The sequence below is a fragment of the Castor canadensis genome, chromosome 6, assembly GCF_047511655.1.
Source record: "Castor canadensis chromosome 6, mCasCan1.hap1v2, whole genome shotgun sequence".
Lineage (NCBI taxonomy): Eukaryota > Metazoa > Chordata > Mammalia > Rodentia > Castoridae > Castor > Castor canadensis.
Window position 1 is genome coordinate 120,569,999 of NC_133391.1, and position 16,311 is coordinate 120,586,309.

A 16,311-nucleotide genomic window follows, 5' to 3' on the forward strand; every position below is an offset into this window, starting at 1 on the left:
AACTCAAACCACTCTTACATTGCTATTGAGAAATATTTCTACTAGGCCACAGCACAGAACTAACAAGAGGAACAGATCAATTCTGGAAAAGTAGAAAAAAGTAAAGATCAATCCATAGGCAACTGCACAAAAAAAGAAACATTCAACAATTGGAATTGGACTGAGCTACACTTACTATTAGGAATGTTTGGGGTTTTTTTTGTGTGTGTGATTCTGGGGCTTGAACTCAGGGCCTTCACTTTGAGCCACTCCACCAGCCCTTTTTTTGTGAAGGATATTTTTGAAATAGGGTCTCTCAAACTATTTCTCTGGGCAGGCTTCAAACCACAGTCCTCCTGATCTCTGCCTCCTGAGTAGCTGGGATTACAGGCCCAGTCTAGGACTAATTTCTTTAAAGCATATTCTAGGAATCATTACAGATATAAAAGAGATTTTATTTAGCTTTATGAAGCTTTACTTCTGCAATATACATACCCTTGGCATACGAAGAGCATATTAAAGTTCCATAGGTTGCTTTAAAAAGGTAAATACTTATGGTCTTGAAGCTTTTTGACATTAAGGTTGGGGAAGTTAGTGGTTTTCAGAATTTGCACACATAATCACTACCAAAATAGTAAAACAAACCAAAGACCAAGACCTCTTAATGTCCCCAAAGCATAGTAAGTTGCAATTTCTAGTGAACCATTCCTAGGCTATCTTCATCTTGCTCTCTTATTTCCCACTTTATACTTTCATTTAGTGGTACATCTCATGAACTCATGCTACATAGTAAATGGTACTTAGACAAGTGTACAGTGACATTCCATGTTCCCATCTAACATGGCTTGCTGACACTTCCTATGTCCTCAAGGGAGCTAGCTAATGATGACAATGAGCAGGCACAGAACTGGAACCTTTCAAAGCCTGATGTTTTTATCAGCACTCCTCATTCTATGATGAAGCCCATTCCTACCCAATCTCCTGGTAAACCTGGGTATAGTGGGCTTCATGGGGACCCACATATATTTAATAATGCTTTGGCACAACTCAGCTGGATCAAGAGCTCTCCATTTTATAGCTGGACATGTTCCTGAGTAGTTACAAATAATCTTTTGCCTCATTGTCATAGTCTTAATCCACAGTCACTCTTTTTACCTTGACTATTTTTTTTTTTGGCGGTACTGGGGCTTGAACCTTCACCTTGAGCCACTCCACCAGCCTTTTTTTTGTGATGGGTGTTTTCGAGATAGAGTCTTATGAACTATTTGACCAGGGTGGCTTCTAATCTCGATCCTCCTGATCTCTGCCTCCTGTCTAGCTAGGGTTATAGGCATGAGCCACTGGCGCCCTGCTCTTGACTACATTTTTATCATTTAGAGTAAGAGATGTTTATGAAGCCAGTTATACTCCATTAACCCTGTCAATGAAAAAACATTAGGAAATAACCACTTACATAAAGTAATAATTCTGCCTGATAAATTCCTTCCATATCCAATATAAACAAACAAAAGTGAAGTTATGAGAAACCTGTGATAGTTTGCTAGATGTGGTGTGCTCTTAATAGTTCATTACTGAAACTACTTGATAAGCAAGAGTAAATTAATAGACTAACATTTAAAAATGTATACTTTAATAAGTATAAAGTACATAAACAATTAGGCAAGCTTGTGGAGAAGCTGACCAAGATACATAAATTAGGTGATACAAGTATCCATCTGAATTTTTCTATATTTTATCTTTTTGTAGAATATTAAGGTTGCTTAATATACAATTTTTCACTTGTCATTTTGGAAGTCCTTTATTAAAGATAATTCTTTTGTCTGATGACAAACAGCAGCTGTGATGATTATTCTGGACCTCCACGCTGAAAAGAAAAACATAAAGCAGTAAGATTAGATGGTAAATTGACACAGAAAATGTTTCCATGGCCGCTGTACACATTTTCACAATTTTAAGCACATGATCTTGTTTTTAAACCACAGTTTCAGTTTTATCATAGTTTTGGGGCACTGATATTAATTGCTCTAAACTTAATTGCAGATCTGGAAGGGACTCAAGGTTTACCATTATCAGTTATTCTCAAATTTCTTGGTTTTAGAAGTTCTTTGACACTGAAAAATTGAGGACCCAAAGAGTTTTCTTTCTTTTTTTGGTGGGACTGGGGTTTGAACTCAGGGTTTTGCACTTGCAAAGTAGGTGCTCTAAACTTGAGCCACACCTCCAGTCCATTTTGCTCTGGTTATTTTGGAGATTGGGGTCTCACAAACTGTTTACCCCAGCTGGCCTCAAACCTTGATCCTCACATCTCAGCCTCCCAAGTAGGTAGGATTACAAGCAGGAGGCACTGACACACAAAGAGCTTTTTTTCCATGAAGTTTTTTTTGTTGTTTGTTTTTAAGTGTATAGGTAGGAAGTTTACTGAAAAGAAACAGAGCTCCTACTGAGAGAGGAGGTTCCTGATAAGAGGGTTGTCCTTCATGTAGTTTTTAATTTGGGGGGAGAAGGGTTAGTGGGGTTTGAACTCAACTCTTACAAGGCAGGTGATCTACCGCTTGAGCCATGCCTCCAGCCCAATGCAGTTTTATTTCTTCATATATTATGCACATTTATCGGGGAATCTGATGATGGTGGTTTCCCCAGTCCTGGCCTCCCTCTCCGTCTCTCCATGACCATACTTGGCACGACAATGGGAAGAGCATGTAAATCAGCAAGTGAAATTCCAAAGCTCAAATGCTCTAACAAGGAGCAACAACATACTTGGATAAATTCCATTTCTTCTTGAGACATAGGTTTCCTCCTGTATTTCTGAGGTAATGTCTTTAATATCTCTGCAGTGTCTGGCGGGCCTTGATGCATCAGCAGCTCTGGGGATTTACTTCCCTTAGAATGCTGTGAGATTACAGAAGAGTGAGATGGCAGCCCTGCAGATCTCAATGCTTCTGATGCTGAAGTTAAAAAACAAAACCAAAAAGAAACCCAGTTAGACAAATTATTCAGATGTCTTAAAATGTTATTTTGAGTTTTCTACTATTGAATAATCAAGTCATTCTTGAAATCAGGTCATTCTTTGAATAATTCTTAAAGCATTATAATTCTAAAATGTAAATGTAAAATTACTAAGTTATATGTACTTTTGTAATGTTATTTTTAAAACAAGGAGCTAGTTTTTTGTTGTTGTTTTTTGGCAGTACAGGGGCTTAAACTCAGGACATTGTGCATGCTAGGCAAGTATTCTACCACTGAGCCACATCTCCAGCTTTTTTTCTTTTTATTTTTTTGTGACAGGAGTCTCACTATGTTGTCCAGACTGGCCTCAAATTCTCGTCAGCCTCAGCCTCCTGAATAGGTAGGACAACAGGCATGCAGCACTGTCCAAAAACAAGGAGATAGTTTTAAATAAGTGAATTATTAAAATGAACAGGTTCATAAAATGATGAAAATTCTAGTGGACTTGACCTACCCTACTTATGTTTTTGGCATGTCAAAGCCCTCATAAGTCAACAGCTGGTGTTCACAAGTAGTATCTTACAATGGGGAATAAGAAAAGGTTTTTCAATATCTTTTTTTTTTTTTTGCAGTACTGGGGCTAGAACTCAGGGCCTTCAACTTGAGCCACTCCACCAGCCCTATTTTTGTGAAGGGATTTTTGAGATAAGGTTTTGCCAACTATTTGCCTGGGCTGGCTTCAAACCACAATCCTCCTGATCTCTGCCTCCTGAGTAACTAGGATTATAGGTGTGAGCCACTGGCCCCAGCATTTTCAGGATCTAAAAAAAATCCTAGAAAATCTGCTAAAATTCTCCCTGAGTTAAAGATTGTGTATCAAGCAAGATAGGCACAGAGGATGTGGTTAGTTGAAAAAAAAAAAAAAAAGCACTGGGCACCAGTGGCTCACACTATAATCCTAGCTACTTGGGAGGCAGACATCAGGAAGACTATGGTTCAAACCCAGCCTGGGCAAATAGCTGGCAAGACCCTATCTCAAAAATACCCAACACAGGGCTCAGGTGCTAAGTGCCTGACCGGCAAGCACCAGGCTGAGTTCAAACCAGGTAAAAGAGTGAATTTAAGAAAAAGTTGGCAGGGAGAGGAACACAGGAACAGTTACTACTTACAGTCTACAAAGGAAAGCAGAGTAGACTCTTCTAAAAGAATTAGGACAAAAATCCCTCATATAAACTCAGAGACATCCACAGTTAAGTTAATGTTAATAAAAGCTAATTTCTACTTGCATGCTATCTAAGGGACCATTTTGATCTAAGCTACAATAGTCTATCTGATCTTAAAATGAGAAAAATTGCCTACAATACCCACTTCTAAACAGGTTTATGCTCAGTTTTTTTTTTTTTTTACAAAATCTGAATAAAGTATAACTTACCGCTGGCTTTAGGATTGTCTCTTCTGTCAGGAAACCTTATTAATGGAGTATGTGGCTTGACTACCTAAAGGAAAAATAAAACATATGAAAACTAACTTCATTAACTGTAAAAGGAATGATCTACTAATCCTGAGACAGATACCTTTGGTAAAATAAAGTACTATTTGACAGCAACTTTAAATCGTACCCTTCTCCAACCAAGGAAGCTGATCTGTGAATTACTAATTTCCCTATTATGCATATCTTTTTGTACTTTATCTATCACAAGACATCTTACTGTACTATCAACTGATCACAAAACAACTCAATGAAAGGATGACATGGATTCTGTGTTGCATGACTCACAGATGGGTAAGAGAAGAACTGGAAATTTCCTGATTTGTGTGAGTATGCTATTGATACTCAATACTTCAGGATGAAAGGAAACAGTCATACTGAAAATTACGTAATTAAAAAAACACCTTTTCTGACTACAAAGATAACGTGTTCTGTGGAAAAAGCTGGAAAAAAGTGCAGGAAAATACTACCTACAAACCCTGAAGCTCACATAAAACCAATTAAAATACTCTATAGCTTTGTAGTCTTTTTCCTTTACCCATAGGGATAAGTTTTTAGAATAATGGGTTTTTTTTGTTTTTTGCAGTACTGGAGCTTGAACTCAGGGCCTACACCTTGAGACATTCCACCAGCCCTTTCTTTGTGATGGGTTTTTCCAGATAGGGTCTCACTAACTATTTGCCTGGGGATGGCTTTGAACCTCAATCTTCCTGATCTCTGCCTCCTGGAGTAGCTATGATTATAGGTGTGAGCGACAGAAGTCCAGCAGAATAATGTTTTTCTAACAAATTTTTATCTCTAAAATTCCAGACAATGTTCTGCAGGACCTTACATGAACCTATCAGTATGAAATCTGAATATGCAATACTAAGAATCTAATGAGCAGAGTACAACTTATTTTCAACTACCATGAGCTATAAATTGCTGTGTAACTAATGACATTGAGGTATGTTTATATGCCATGTATTTGTATACAACGTACTTGTATACATCTATTACGTATTTTTTATGGGTACAGAAGTAAATAGGGTTCTTGGTACTAGTTTGGAAATTCACCACCACAATTCTGGTGCCAGAGAAAACACTGAAAGTACGTCCTCTCACTCATCAAAGCATGCTTGTTTTTCATGTTAAAAAACTTCTTTCTCCCCAGGAGCTGTGGCTCACACTGGTAATGCTAGCTACTTGGGAGGCTGAGATCAGGAAGATCAAGGTTCGAGGCCAGCCTGGGCAAATAGTTCTGGAGACCCCCATCTCCAAAATAACCAGAGCAAAAATGGACTGGAGATATAGCTGGCTCAAGTGGTAAAGTGCCTGCTTTGCAAGCTCGAAGCCCTGAGTTGAAACCCAAGACCCACCAAAATAAATACATAAAAGTTTAAGAAATGTTCCAAGCCAGGCACTGGGCACTGGTGGCTCACACCTGTAATCCTAGCTACTTAGGAGGGAGAGATCAGGAGGATCAGGGTTCAAAGCCAGCCCAGGCAAATAATTCACCAGACCCTATCTCAAAAAAACCCATCCACACACACACAAAAAAGGGCTCATGGAGTGGCTAAAGGTATAGACCCTGAGTTCAAACCCCAGTACCATTAAAAAAAAAAAAAAAGGGGCTGGTGGGGTGGCTCAAGGTGTAGCCCCTGAGTTCAAACCCCAGTACAAAAAACAAACACTCCCTCATGGCACTCACAAAGCCCGTCATGATCTGACCTCTCCAATCCCATTCCCCACCACTGTCTATCAGGTTCTCTCTTCCTTGAACCAGCAACTTCCTCTACAACTCAAGTGTCACTCCTCTCTAAGATGCTCTCCCCATTCCAAACTCTGATTTAAATCCCTTGACCATTTTCTCCAGGATCACTCCTTCCAGGAGAATGCAGCTCAAGTCTCTGGCTCTTACATTAAGATGAGAGCCACCCCCCACCACCTCTCCCCAATAAGCAGCACCAGTCCCTTGAGTTAAATGTTTTATTAGAGCATGCAAATGCCTGGAAACTTTAGAAATTAATTTCCTCTCTACTCCCCTCCCCCTCAATAATATGCTCTTCATAATAATTTCATAAATCTCAATTTTGCTTTACTTTTGTCAGTCAGATGCTTGTGCAAGAGATCAAGTAGATCAAGTAGAGTCAGGGAGAACTGGAGAGCTGCACTTGTACCTGGGAATCCCCTTATATAAAGTTGCAGCTTTTCATAAAACTTAAGAATCAAACATTTTATTTGTTTGCAGATATTTGATGCTAACTTTGGCATATCCTTGTCCACCACAGAATCTCCTTAGGATTCTCAACATTCTTCCTCCTCCTGTTTGCTCACCTCGATTTTTCACTGCTCCTGTTAGCACTAAGTGCTTTGCTTAGAAGATCCAAAACGGAACCTCATCTTTACCTGCAGGAAACTCTACCATATTCTCAGTCTGTTTTTTATTTTGTTCTTTTTTCATTGCCACTAGCACATATTTGTTTACTCACTGCCACTAAAGCAAGCTATAGTTTGTTTGTGAAATCTTCAGTTTATTACTACAAGATAATCTCTGACTTCAAACTCTACCACTTATCTTTTAGTTGCAGTTACTGGGATACATGACCTGGTTCTGCAGACAGTGCCAGTTGGCCCTGATTTTTTAACATCCCATCTGGTTTGTCTCCATCTCTCCCCTTTCACTTTCAAGCATCTTTGTTGGGACATTAATTATGGTGACTCTAGTTATTGGTAAGCCACGCTTGAGTTGCCAGAAAGGCTCTTTTAAAGTTGGTACTAGTGGAATTCAGTGTGTCTGTTGCATCACACCATAGACTGAATAATGAAATCACATTACATTAGCATTCAATTTGTTATTTTAGTTGTCATTTAAATTAACATTCATTCCGGGCACTGGTGGCTCACGCCTGTAATCCTTGCTACTCAGTAGGCAGAGATCAAGAGGATGGAGTTTTAAAGCCAGCCTGGGCAAACAGTTCGCAAAAAAAAACCATCACAAAAAAGGGCTAGTGGAGTGGCTCAAGGTGTAGGCCCTGAGTTCAAACTCCAGTACCACAAAAAAAAAAAAATTATGTATCTTGGACAAAATGTTCAGCGTATTGGTGGCTCACACCTGTAATCCTAGCCACTAGGAAGGCAGTGATCAGGAGGATCGAGATTTGAAGCCAGTCCTGACAAACAGTTCACAAGACCCTATCTAAGCGGAGTGGCCCAAATGGTAGAGCACCTGCCTAGAAAGTGTGAAAGTCCTGAGTTCACACCTCAGTGCCACCAAAAAAAAAAAAGAAATAGTCCTAGTAAAATGTCTAGATTACAGCTAAAAAGCTCTCTTGCATCTTGATATTAATTCGCTTTCCTTACAGTATACTTAATAATTGGTATGGTTCTGTATTTAATACATTAGACTTTATAAAAAGTTAGACTAAGGGCTTAAGTGGTAGAGAGCCTGCCTAGCAGGCTGGAGACCATGTCCCTAGACCAAGTTGGGTTTTTTTTTTTTTTTTGGCGGGGGGGTAAGACTGGAATGTGAACTCAGGGCTTTGTGCTTGCTACCAAATGAATCACATCTCCATTTTGCTCTGGTTATTTTGGAGATGGGAGTCTCTTGAACTATTTGCCTGGGCTGCCCTCAAACCATGATCCTCCCAATGTCAGCCTCCCAAGCAGCTAGGATTATAGGTGTGAGCCATGGACCAAGTCTTTAAGCTGGTGTTACCACTCATTTCTCTATAGTCCATCTAGGGATATTATAGGTTTCCAATGATAAAACTTGAACAGTGGATCAGAGTCCAGCCAGACCAGCTTCCAAACTGCCACAAACTTGTATAGTAAGATTGAGCATTTGAACCTGGGCACCAGTGGCTCATGCCTATAATCCTAGCTACTCAGGAGGCAGAGATCAGGAGGATCACAGTTTGAAGCCAACCTGGGCAAACAGTTTGTGAGACCCTATCTGGAAAAAAAAACATCACAAGAAAGTGACCACAAAAAAAGAAAAAAAATTGAGCATTTGAAATATGGGGTTGTGTTTTAATTATAATTTATGTATATTTAGATACATGTAATGCTTTATGAGTGTTATTTGGTTTGTTAAGAATTTACCTATTCATTTATTTTGTGATATTGGGATTTGAACTCAGGGCCTTCACCTTGAGCCACTCCTCTGGCCCTTTTATGATGGATAATTTCAAGATAGGGTCTCAAGAACTGTTTGCCCAGGCTGGCTTCAAACTGTAATCCTCCTGATCTCTGCCTCTTTAGTAGCTAGGATTCAAGACATGAGCCAGGCACCTGGCATTTAAGAATTTATTTTTAAAAGTCAGGTACATTTGTGTGTATGTCAGTTCAATGCACTGTTGGGTCCTTTGAAAAGTCATTAATGAGAAACTAATGAATGTTCTTGGGTTCTACAAAGCAATTATAATTTTGTTTTGTTTCTTTTTTTGTTTGCAGTGCTAAGGATTAAACCCAGGGTCTTATGTATACTAGGCAAGAGCTGGACCATTTGAGGTACATCCCCTGCCCTGTAATGTTATTTCTTAATTCTCTGTAGAAAGGAACTTATGAACCACCTACTTGAGAGTTTTTTCCACAAAATCATGTGATCTTCTCCAAGTACATGACTTTAGACATTGAATCTGTGGTTCTCCACTTAGCACATTATTTGATTAAACTGTTGGACCCATATCCTAAATTAGAATTCATACAGGAAAAAATAAAAACTCCTCCTTTGTATTCCTCTGGCATTCTGAACACATCTTAATCTTTGTAGAGACAAATGAGTCAATGATTACAGGAGAAAGGTAAGCTCCAGGGAAGACAGAATCAGGAAATTTAACATTTCTGCAGCACTCCTAGCATCTAGTAAATGCTGGAGAAACATTAGCCATACAAGGGAATAGACTACTTATAAATCAGGACTAACTGTACTGACATGTAAGTATGTACAAATACACTTAATAACAAATGTACATACATGGGAGAGAAAGACTTCATTTCAGTATTGCTTTCTGTGCTTAAAAACCTGGTATAATATGGCCTTATAAGTTAAATTCTCACGGGTCCCCCCTTTTCAATAGAAAAAAATTTTACTGCATAAAAGTAGAAAGAGTATATAATATAAACCCTAATATAGCCTGGTGCCAGTGGCTCACACTTGTAATACTAATTACTCAGGAGGCATAGATCAGGAGGATCACAGTTTGAGACCCTATCTTTTTAAATTTTAAGGCAAAATAAATTTAAAATAAAAATAAATCCTTATATAGTCATCACACAACTTGGACAGTAGTAATACAGTTAATCTTACTTCATCATTCCTTTCCCACATGAAACAAATTCCATACATCTTACGTCACCTGTTAATACCTCCCATATGTATCACTGATAGACAAGGACTTTGTTAAATCTTAAATACCTTTACCCCACCTAACGAATAAACACTCATGCTCAAATATTCCTGTCTCAAAATTGTCTCTAAACTCTGTATGTAAATACAAAGAAACAGCTCCGAGTGTACATTAGTCAAAACAACATAATTAGGGGAGGGAGCTAACCCACATAACTTGTGTATAATTCATGGGGTGCATATGCTTAGTCTATGTGGTTTTCTGGTGGCACTGAGGTTTGAGCTCATGGCCTCATGTTTGCCAGGCAGGGGCTCTTAACATGAGTCACTCTGTCAGCCTTATCCTTAGTCTAAAAGCAAGAAGACATGCAAAGAAATTTTGAAGTTTTGATTCAGTAGGTTGGCTGCTGCTGGTTGTGTACATGTAGCTACTCTGCATCTATTTTATATACACTGTAGGACTGAGCAAATGAGATATGAAGTATGGATGTTTTGAGAGCCAAGCATTTCTTTGTGAAGAAAAATACGGGGCAGGGCGGGGGAGGCAAGGAAGAATGTTTGTATGTTATTGGAACTAGAGGGGTCAGTCAGAATTCATGATAAACACCGTGCGTTCATTCAGACAGTCCCCATTTAGTACATGATGCCATGGAATGAATGCCTTTGCACCCTTCTTTACCAGTGCATTTACAGATAAGATTCCTAGGAAGGGGCTCGTTAGGTCAAAGTGTAAAACACACAATTTTGCTAGATATTTCTCTCCATAGAAGTTGTAGTATTTTACATTCTTACAGCAATGAATGAGTGCTGCTTCAACAGACTATTGTCCAACTTGTGTAGTTTTAGGGGGGTTTTGTAATTATTTTTGTTGGATTGTTGGTTGGTGGGACTGGGGTTTGCACTCAGGGCTTCACAATTGCAATGCTCTTACCACTTGAGCCACGCCTCGACGCCAGTTTTGCTAGTAGTTTACAGGCATAAGACACTAGCACGCAGCTATTGCTTTTTAAAATCCAGCTGGTAGCTGGGCATGTGTGTACTTCAATCATTTTCACCCCCATCACCCTGTCTATTCCTCCTCTCCCCTGCCACTGGGTCCCACCTGCAAACAGTCCCACTTTTACAATCATGTCTCTATGTATCTATATCTATAATATAGATAGCATACATACATATCTATCTATACATATTTATGGAGACAGATATAGGTCTAGACTCCACATATGAGAGGGAACATGCAATATTTGTCTTTCTGTGTCTGGCTTATCTCACTCAACATGATAACCTCCAGTTCCACCCATTTTCCTGCAAGAGAAATGATTTCATTCTTCTTTATGAGTGAAAAATACTCTAGCCTGTATATGTGCTGCGTTTTCTTTATCCATTCATTAGTTGTTGGGCACCTAGGCTGTTTCTATAGCTTAGCTACTGTGAACAGTGCTGCTATAAACATGGGTACGCAGGTGCCTCTACTGTATCCTGACTTACGTTCCTTCAGATACATGCCCAGGTACATAGTAAGAGCATATGGTAAATCAAATGTCAGTTTTTTGAGGAACCTCCATACTGATTTTCATAGTGGCTACACTAATTTACATTGCCACCAACGGTGTTTAAGGGTTCCTCCCCCTGACCCCATCCTCACCAGCACTTGTTGTTTTCTTAGTGACAGCCACTGTGACTGGGGTGAGAAAGGTCTCAGTGTCATTTTGATTTGCTATAGTGTTTTAACAATAGAGGATGTAGGCCAGGCACTATAGGCTCATGCCTATAATCCTAGCTACTTGGGAGCCTGAGATCAGAAGCATCTTGGTTGGAGGCCAGCCTAGGCAAACAGTTCAAGACTCTATCTCAAAAATACCCAACACAAAATAAGGCCAGCAGAATGGCTGAAGCAGGAGACCATCCCTGCCTAGTAAGCTTGAGAACCTGAGTACTGCCAAAAAAAATAGAGAGAGAGAGTGTATAATGTTTTAGTATCCAACAGATGAGTCACTCTCCTCAAGATACTTCATTTTTCAGGGTTTTTTCTTTCTTTTAAATTATTATTGTTCGTGCTCACTTCGGTAGCACATATAATTGAAACAATACAGAGAAGATTAGCATGGCTCCTGCACAAGGATGACATGCAAATTCATGAAGCATTAAAAAAAAATTATTATTGTTCTTTGGTGTTCTGAGAGAGGGTATTGCTATGTAGCCCAGACTGGCCTTGTCCTTGAGGACTTCCTGAATTAGCTTCCCAAGTGTGAGGATTACATGCATGCACCGCAATGCAGGTGCTTTTCCCCTCACTCCTGCCACATGCTGGGGATTGCACTCAGGCCTTGAGCATGCTAGGCAAGTGTTCTACCACTGAGCTATATCCACAGACCCCTTTGTCCATTCTTGACTGCTTATTCTCCCAAATGAAACTTATAATCAATTTTTCTAACTCCAGAAAAAAAAGTCTGAAAATTTATAAATTTAACCTAGGGAAAATTAACATGTTTATGGTATCAGCATCCTCAAGATACTGAATCTACCAAGAGTCAGTGGCTCACGCCTGTAATCCTAGCTACTCAGGAGGCAGAGATCTGGAAGATCAAGGTTCAAAACCAGCCCAGGCAAATAGTTTACGAGACCCTATCTCAAAAAACCATTCACAAAAATAGGACTGTTGGCGTGGCTCAAGGTGAAGGCCCTAAGTTCAAGCCCCAGTACTGCAAAAAAAATAAACAGATACTGAATCTGAATCTTCCTATTCAACATATGGCCGGGTCTGTGGTGCACACCTGTAATCCCAAATGCTTGGGAGTGAGGCAGGAGACAATTCAAGGCTAGCTGTACAACTGAGCAATACCCTGTCTTCAAAATAAAATAAAATAGGGCTGGTGGAGTGGCTCAGTGGTACAGTGCCTGCCTAGAAAGCACGAGGCCATGAGTTCAAACCCAGTACTGCCAAACAAAATAAAATAAAATAAAAAGACTAAGGATGTTAGTTCAGTGGTAGAGTGCTTGCCTAGGATGTACAAGGTCTTGGAATAAATACCCAGTACAAAAAAAAAGAAAAATGATAAATATATTTATTTGTTCATACTGTCTTTTGTGATTGTTTCAGGAAATAGTTCATCCTTATGTTTTATAAACTTAAGTTTATGCCTGGATTTATTTATGTATTTTAAAATTATACATGATGCTTTAGTTTTAATCCAGAAAGTTCCCCAAAGGCCAAAATGTTAAAGGGTTGGCTATAAGGAGGTGGTAGAACCTTTAAGAGGTTGGGCCTAGTGGGAGGTCTTTAGGTCACTGGGGCCATGCCCTTGAAGGGGACTATAAGACCCTGGCTCCTTCCTCTTCCTCTCTTTGGCAATCTGGCTATGAGGTGAATAGTATTCCTCTGCCAGGTGCTTTCTTCCATGCTTTGCAGACAGTTCCAATTGATCACAGACTGAAACCACTAAAAGTGTGAACAAACGTAAATCTATTCTAAGTTGATTATGTCAGGTATTTGTTATAGTGACAGATATCTGACTAACACACATGGGGTTTTCTCTTCCATCGTATCATGTGACTGTTGTTTTGGTTTGGGGATATTTTAAATAAATCTATTAACTTTTTTTTTTCAATCAACAGTTTTATACATGTCTTTTTGTGGCTGCATGCACTTTCTTAGGCAATAAATCTGTAAGTAGAATTGCTGGGCTGAGAGAGGCATATATTTAACTATTAGAGACAACAGTATTCCAAAGTTGCTGTAGCTTTTTACACTACCACCAGCACTGTATGAGTGTTTCAAGTGCTTCCTATTCATCAATTGAAACTGTGAGTTTTTAAAATTTTAGTCAAGGCTGTGTGTAGCTCAGAAGTAGAGTGCATGCATGAGGTCCTGGGTTCAATCTCCAGCAAGTGAAAATACATCTGACCTTTGTCAGATGTTCTCTCTGTCCTTACAGAATCTTTAATTAGGTAGTACTCAGTAACTACTCACTGAATAAATAAGTGAGGACCATTCTCTGCAGTAGGACCAAAGACTGGATTCTAGGATTATCATTCAGATAACTTTAGGAACTTCAGGGAAAGGGCTTTTAAGAGATATGCTAGTGAACAGGGAAATGCACTCGTCATATCCAAAGTAGAAGCTAATCATTAAATAAGGAAAAAAGACTATATAAATCAATTCCAAAAGGTTGTGTCCATTTATGGACATTAATTTTGCCTCTCCTATTTATGCTTAGAGACCACAGCTATTAACGAAGCAGTTAATAGTTAGAAGGTAGGTTAGTATTACTCCAGCTGCCTCTCTGGAAACTAGCTTGGGAAACCAACAGTAAACATACACTAGGAATAAAGTTAAGTAGTATGGAATTTTGTCTGTTCTTCCTATTCGGCCAGTGGCCAGATGCTTACAGAGGTTGGGTCGAATCGGCCGCGGGGAAGAACGCTGCCCAAGGGGCAGGTTCTTTGGCCATTACCAAGACCTTGAAGGGACACCAGGTCAGCTCAAGATTCGCTTCCTTCCACGCCCCGCTGCCGCCTTGCTCCCGATTGGCTGCTCGGAGACATCACAGACAATACTAGACGGCGATTGGCTAGGCTGGGGGAGCCGAGCCCGCAGATTCCATGGGCTCCCGAGTCCTGGCGGAGGAGTCCAGGGACCACGGCCGGCAGTACCTACCTCGTGCGACTCCGCACGGCCACTACTGGGCTGGGACCTCAGCTCCAGCCCTTGGCTTATGCTCCATCGCAACGAGCTCAAAGTCCTGTCCTCATACACGCACCCTGCTCACCCTGTTCGGGGCCGCGGCCATGCGCATCCTCTGCCAGCGCCTTTCCTCCCCTGTGCGTCGCTACATCCGCACCATCCCTACCGCCCAAGGTGCGCAAAAACGTCCGAGTCCCTTTACCTGGACGACCCTGCTGGCAGACGCCATCTTGCTGCCCATCATGACCCCCGAGAAGGGGCAGCTTCCGGGGCGCAAGAGAGCAGCAGTGCTATCGGCGGCGGGCTGTGAGGGGCGGAGTCCTCCTGTGACGTCACGAGGGCGGGGCGAGGGCGGCATCCGCAGCGGCTGGCCCCTCCCCCTGCTCCTGGCCCCTCCCCGCCCCTGCTCCTGCATAAGCGCTTTTCCTATTGCTTCTCTTCGGCCCAGGGCTTTGGGTTAATTGGTGCACAGGCCTGTTACTTAGCTAGCCCATCTTCCCAGAGAGCCAGTGTCTAATTTTAGTCTATTTCAAATTTTAACTGAGGCTACATAAGTAATACAAGCTCTGTGGCTTCCTAAGATGAACAGCTTTGTTAAAAGTTGGGGGTTGGCAGCAAGCACAGAAAGAACCCTAAATTCTGGTTGATTAAAGACCGCACTCTTGCCGATTGGCACTATTTGGTTTCAATTTGTTTTCTCTAATTCGTTATTCCTGATAATGAACTACTGCCTCTCAAGTTTGAGAGAACGCAAAAATTCAGGGTGTTTTTGTTTTCATGGTATAGAGATTTTGAGGCATTCTAGGAGTAGGGAAGATTTGAGACTCATATGCAGGTTACCCAGATATGGCCGGACCACTGGCATGTGGCCCTTCCCACTCACTGATTACTGAATGGAATTCACCTGGGTCCTTCCTTCCCGTAGAGTAGCCTAAGTTTTAAAAGTACCTAACAAGAGAAGCAGACTCCACCTGCGCCCCACCATGCTTCCCTTTGTATTTTCCTTCCCTAACATTTAATAAACTCCCTTTACACTCACGTGTCCTGCCATGGATTCTTCCTGGTGGGACAAAGATTTTGGAAGTCTTCTGATCAGACTTGCACCTGTGCTGTTAACAGTTTGAATTCAGGGCCTTGCATTTAGCAAATGCTCTACCACTTGAGCCACACTGCTTCAGCCCTTTTTGCTTTGATTTACTTTTCAAGTAGGGTCTCAAGCTTTTTACCCCTCTTGGGTGGGCCTAGGATCTTGATCCCCAAGTACCTGGGATTACAGATATGCATTACCACATCAAGCCTAAAGTTAAATTTTTGAAACATAAGTTAGCCATATCATTCCCCCAAAGTTATATTAAATTCAATGTTAAATAGTAATGTTTAAGGCATTACTGAGTTAGGAGGATCACAAGTTTGAGGCCATCCTGGGTAACTTAGCAAGACTCAGTCTCAAAATAAAATAAGGGCTGGGATGTAGCTCATGAAGCCCTGGGTTCAGTTCCCACTAATACACACTTTGTGTCATGCACTGATGGCTCACACCTGTAATCCTAGCTACTCAGGAGGCAGAGATGTTTGGGTTCATCAAGAAAATCAGACAGCCTCAAAGTAGAACCAGTGGGGGTGCCTATTTAATCTCATAAACTTCAGCCATCCTTTGGCTTAGCTCTTTCACTAAGTCCCACCCATCAGGGTGGTTTCCTATCCTTTCAATAAACTTTGGGCTTGTTTACTCTTAACTCCCGGCCTGTGACATAAATTTGCTTTAACTCTTTAACTGCTTGCCTGGTGCCTTCAATCATCGACTGCTCTAGGGCACGAACTCGGAACAACAATCCAATCCAGTATCAGCAGCACATACTCTAAAATTTGGCTAAAAGCAATTAT

The 16,311-nt window shown here is 40.7% G+C and overlaps 1 protein-coding gene and 1 non-coding gene across 2 annotated transcripts; one reads left to right on the forward strand and one right to left on the reverse strand.

The window, feature by feature from the left end:
- Positions 1–1,587: 1,587 nt before the first annotated feature.
- Positions 1,588–14,785, reverse strand: Kgd4 (alpha-ketoglutarate dehydrogenase subunit 4). Its single transcript, XM_020162651.2, has 4 exons — positions 14,630–14,785; positions 4,358–4,421; positions 2,737–2,924; positions 1,588–1,843 (listed from the first exon to the last, which is right to left on the reverse strand). Exons 1-4 carry the CDS (start codon positions 14,783–14,785, stop codon positions 1,826–1,828), a joined length of 426 nt encoding a protein of 141 aa, XP_020018240.2. The 3' UTR covers positions 1,588–1,825.
- LOC141424404 (U6 spliceosomal RNA) lies at positions 11,798–11,899 on the forward strand. The gene has a single exon (XR_012449341.1). It is a non-coding gene; the product is annotated as a U6 spliceosomal RNA (small nuclear RNA).
- Positions 14,786–16,311: the final 1,526 nt, after the last annotated feature.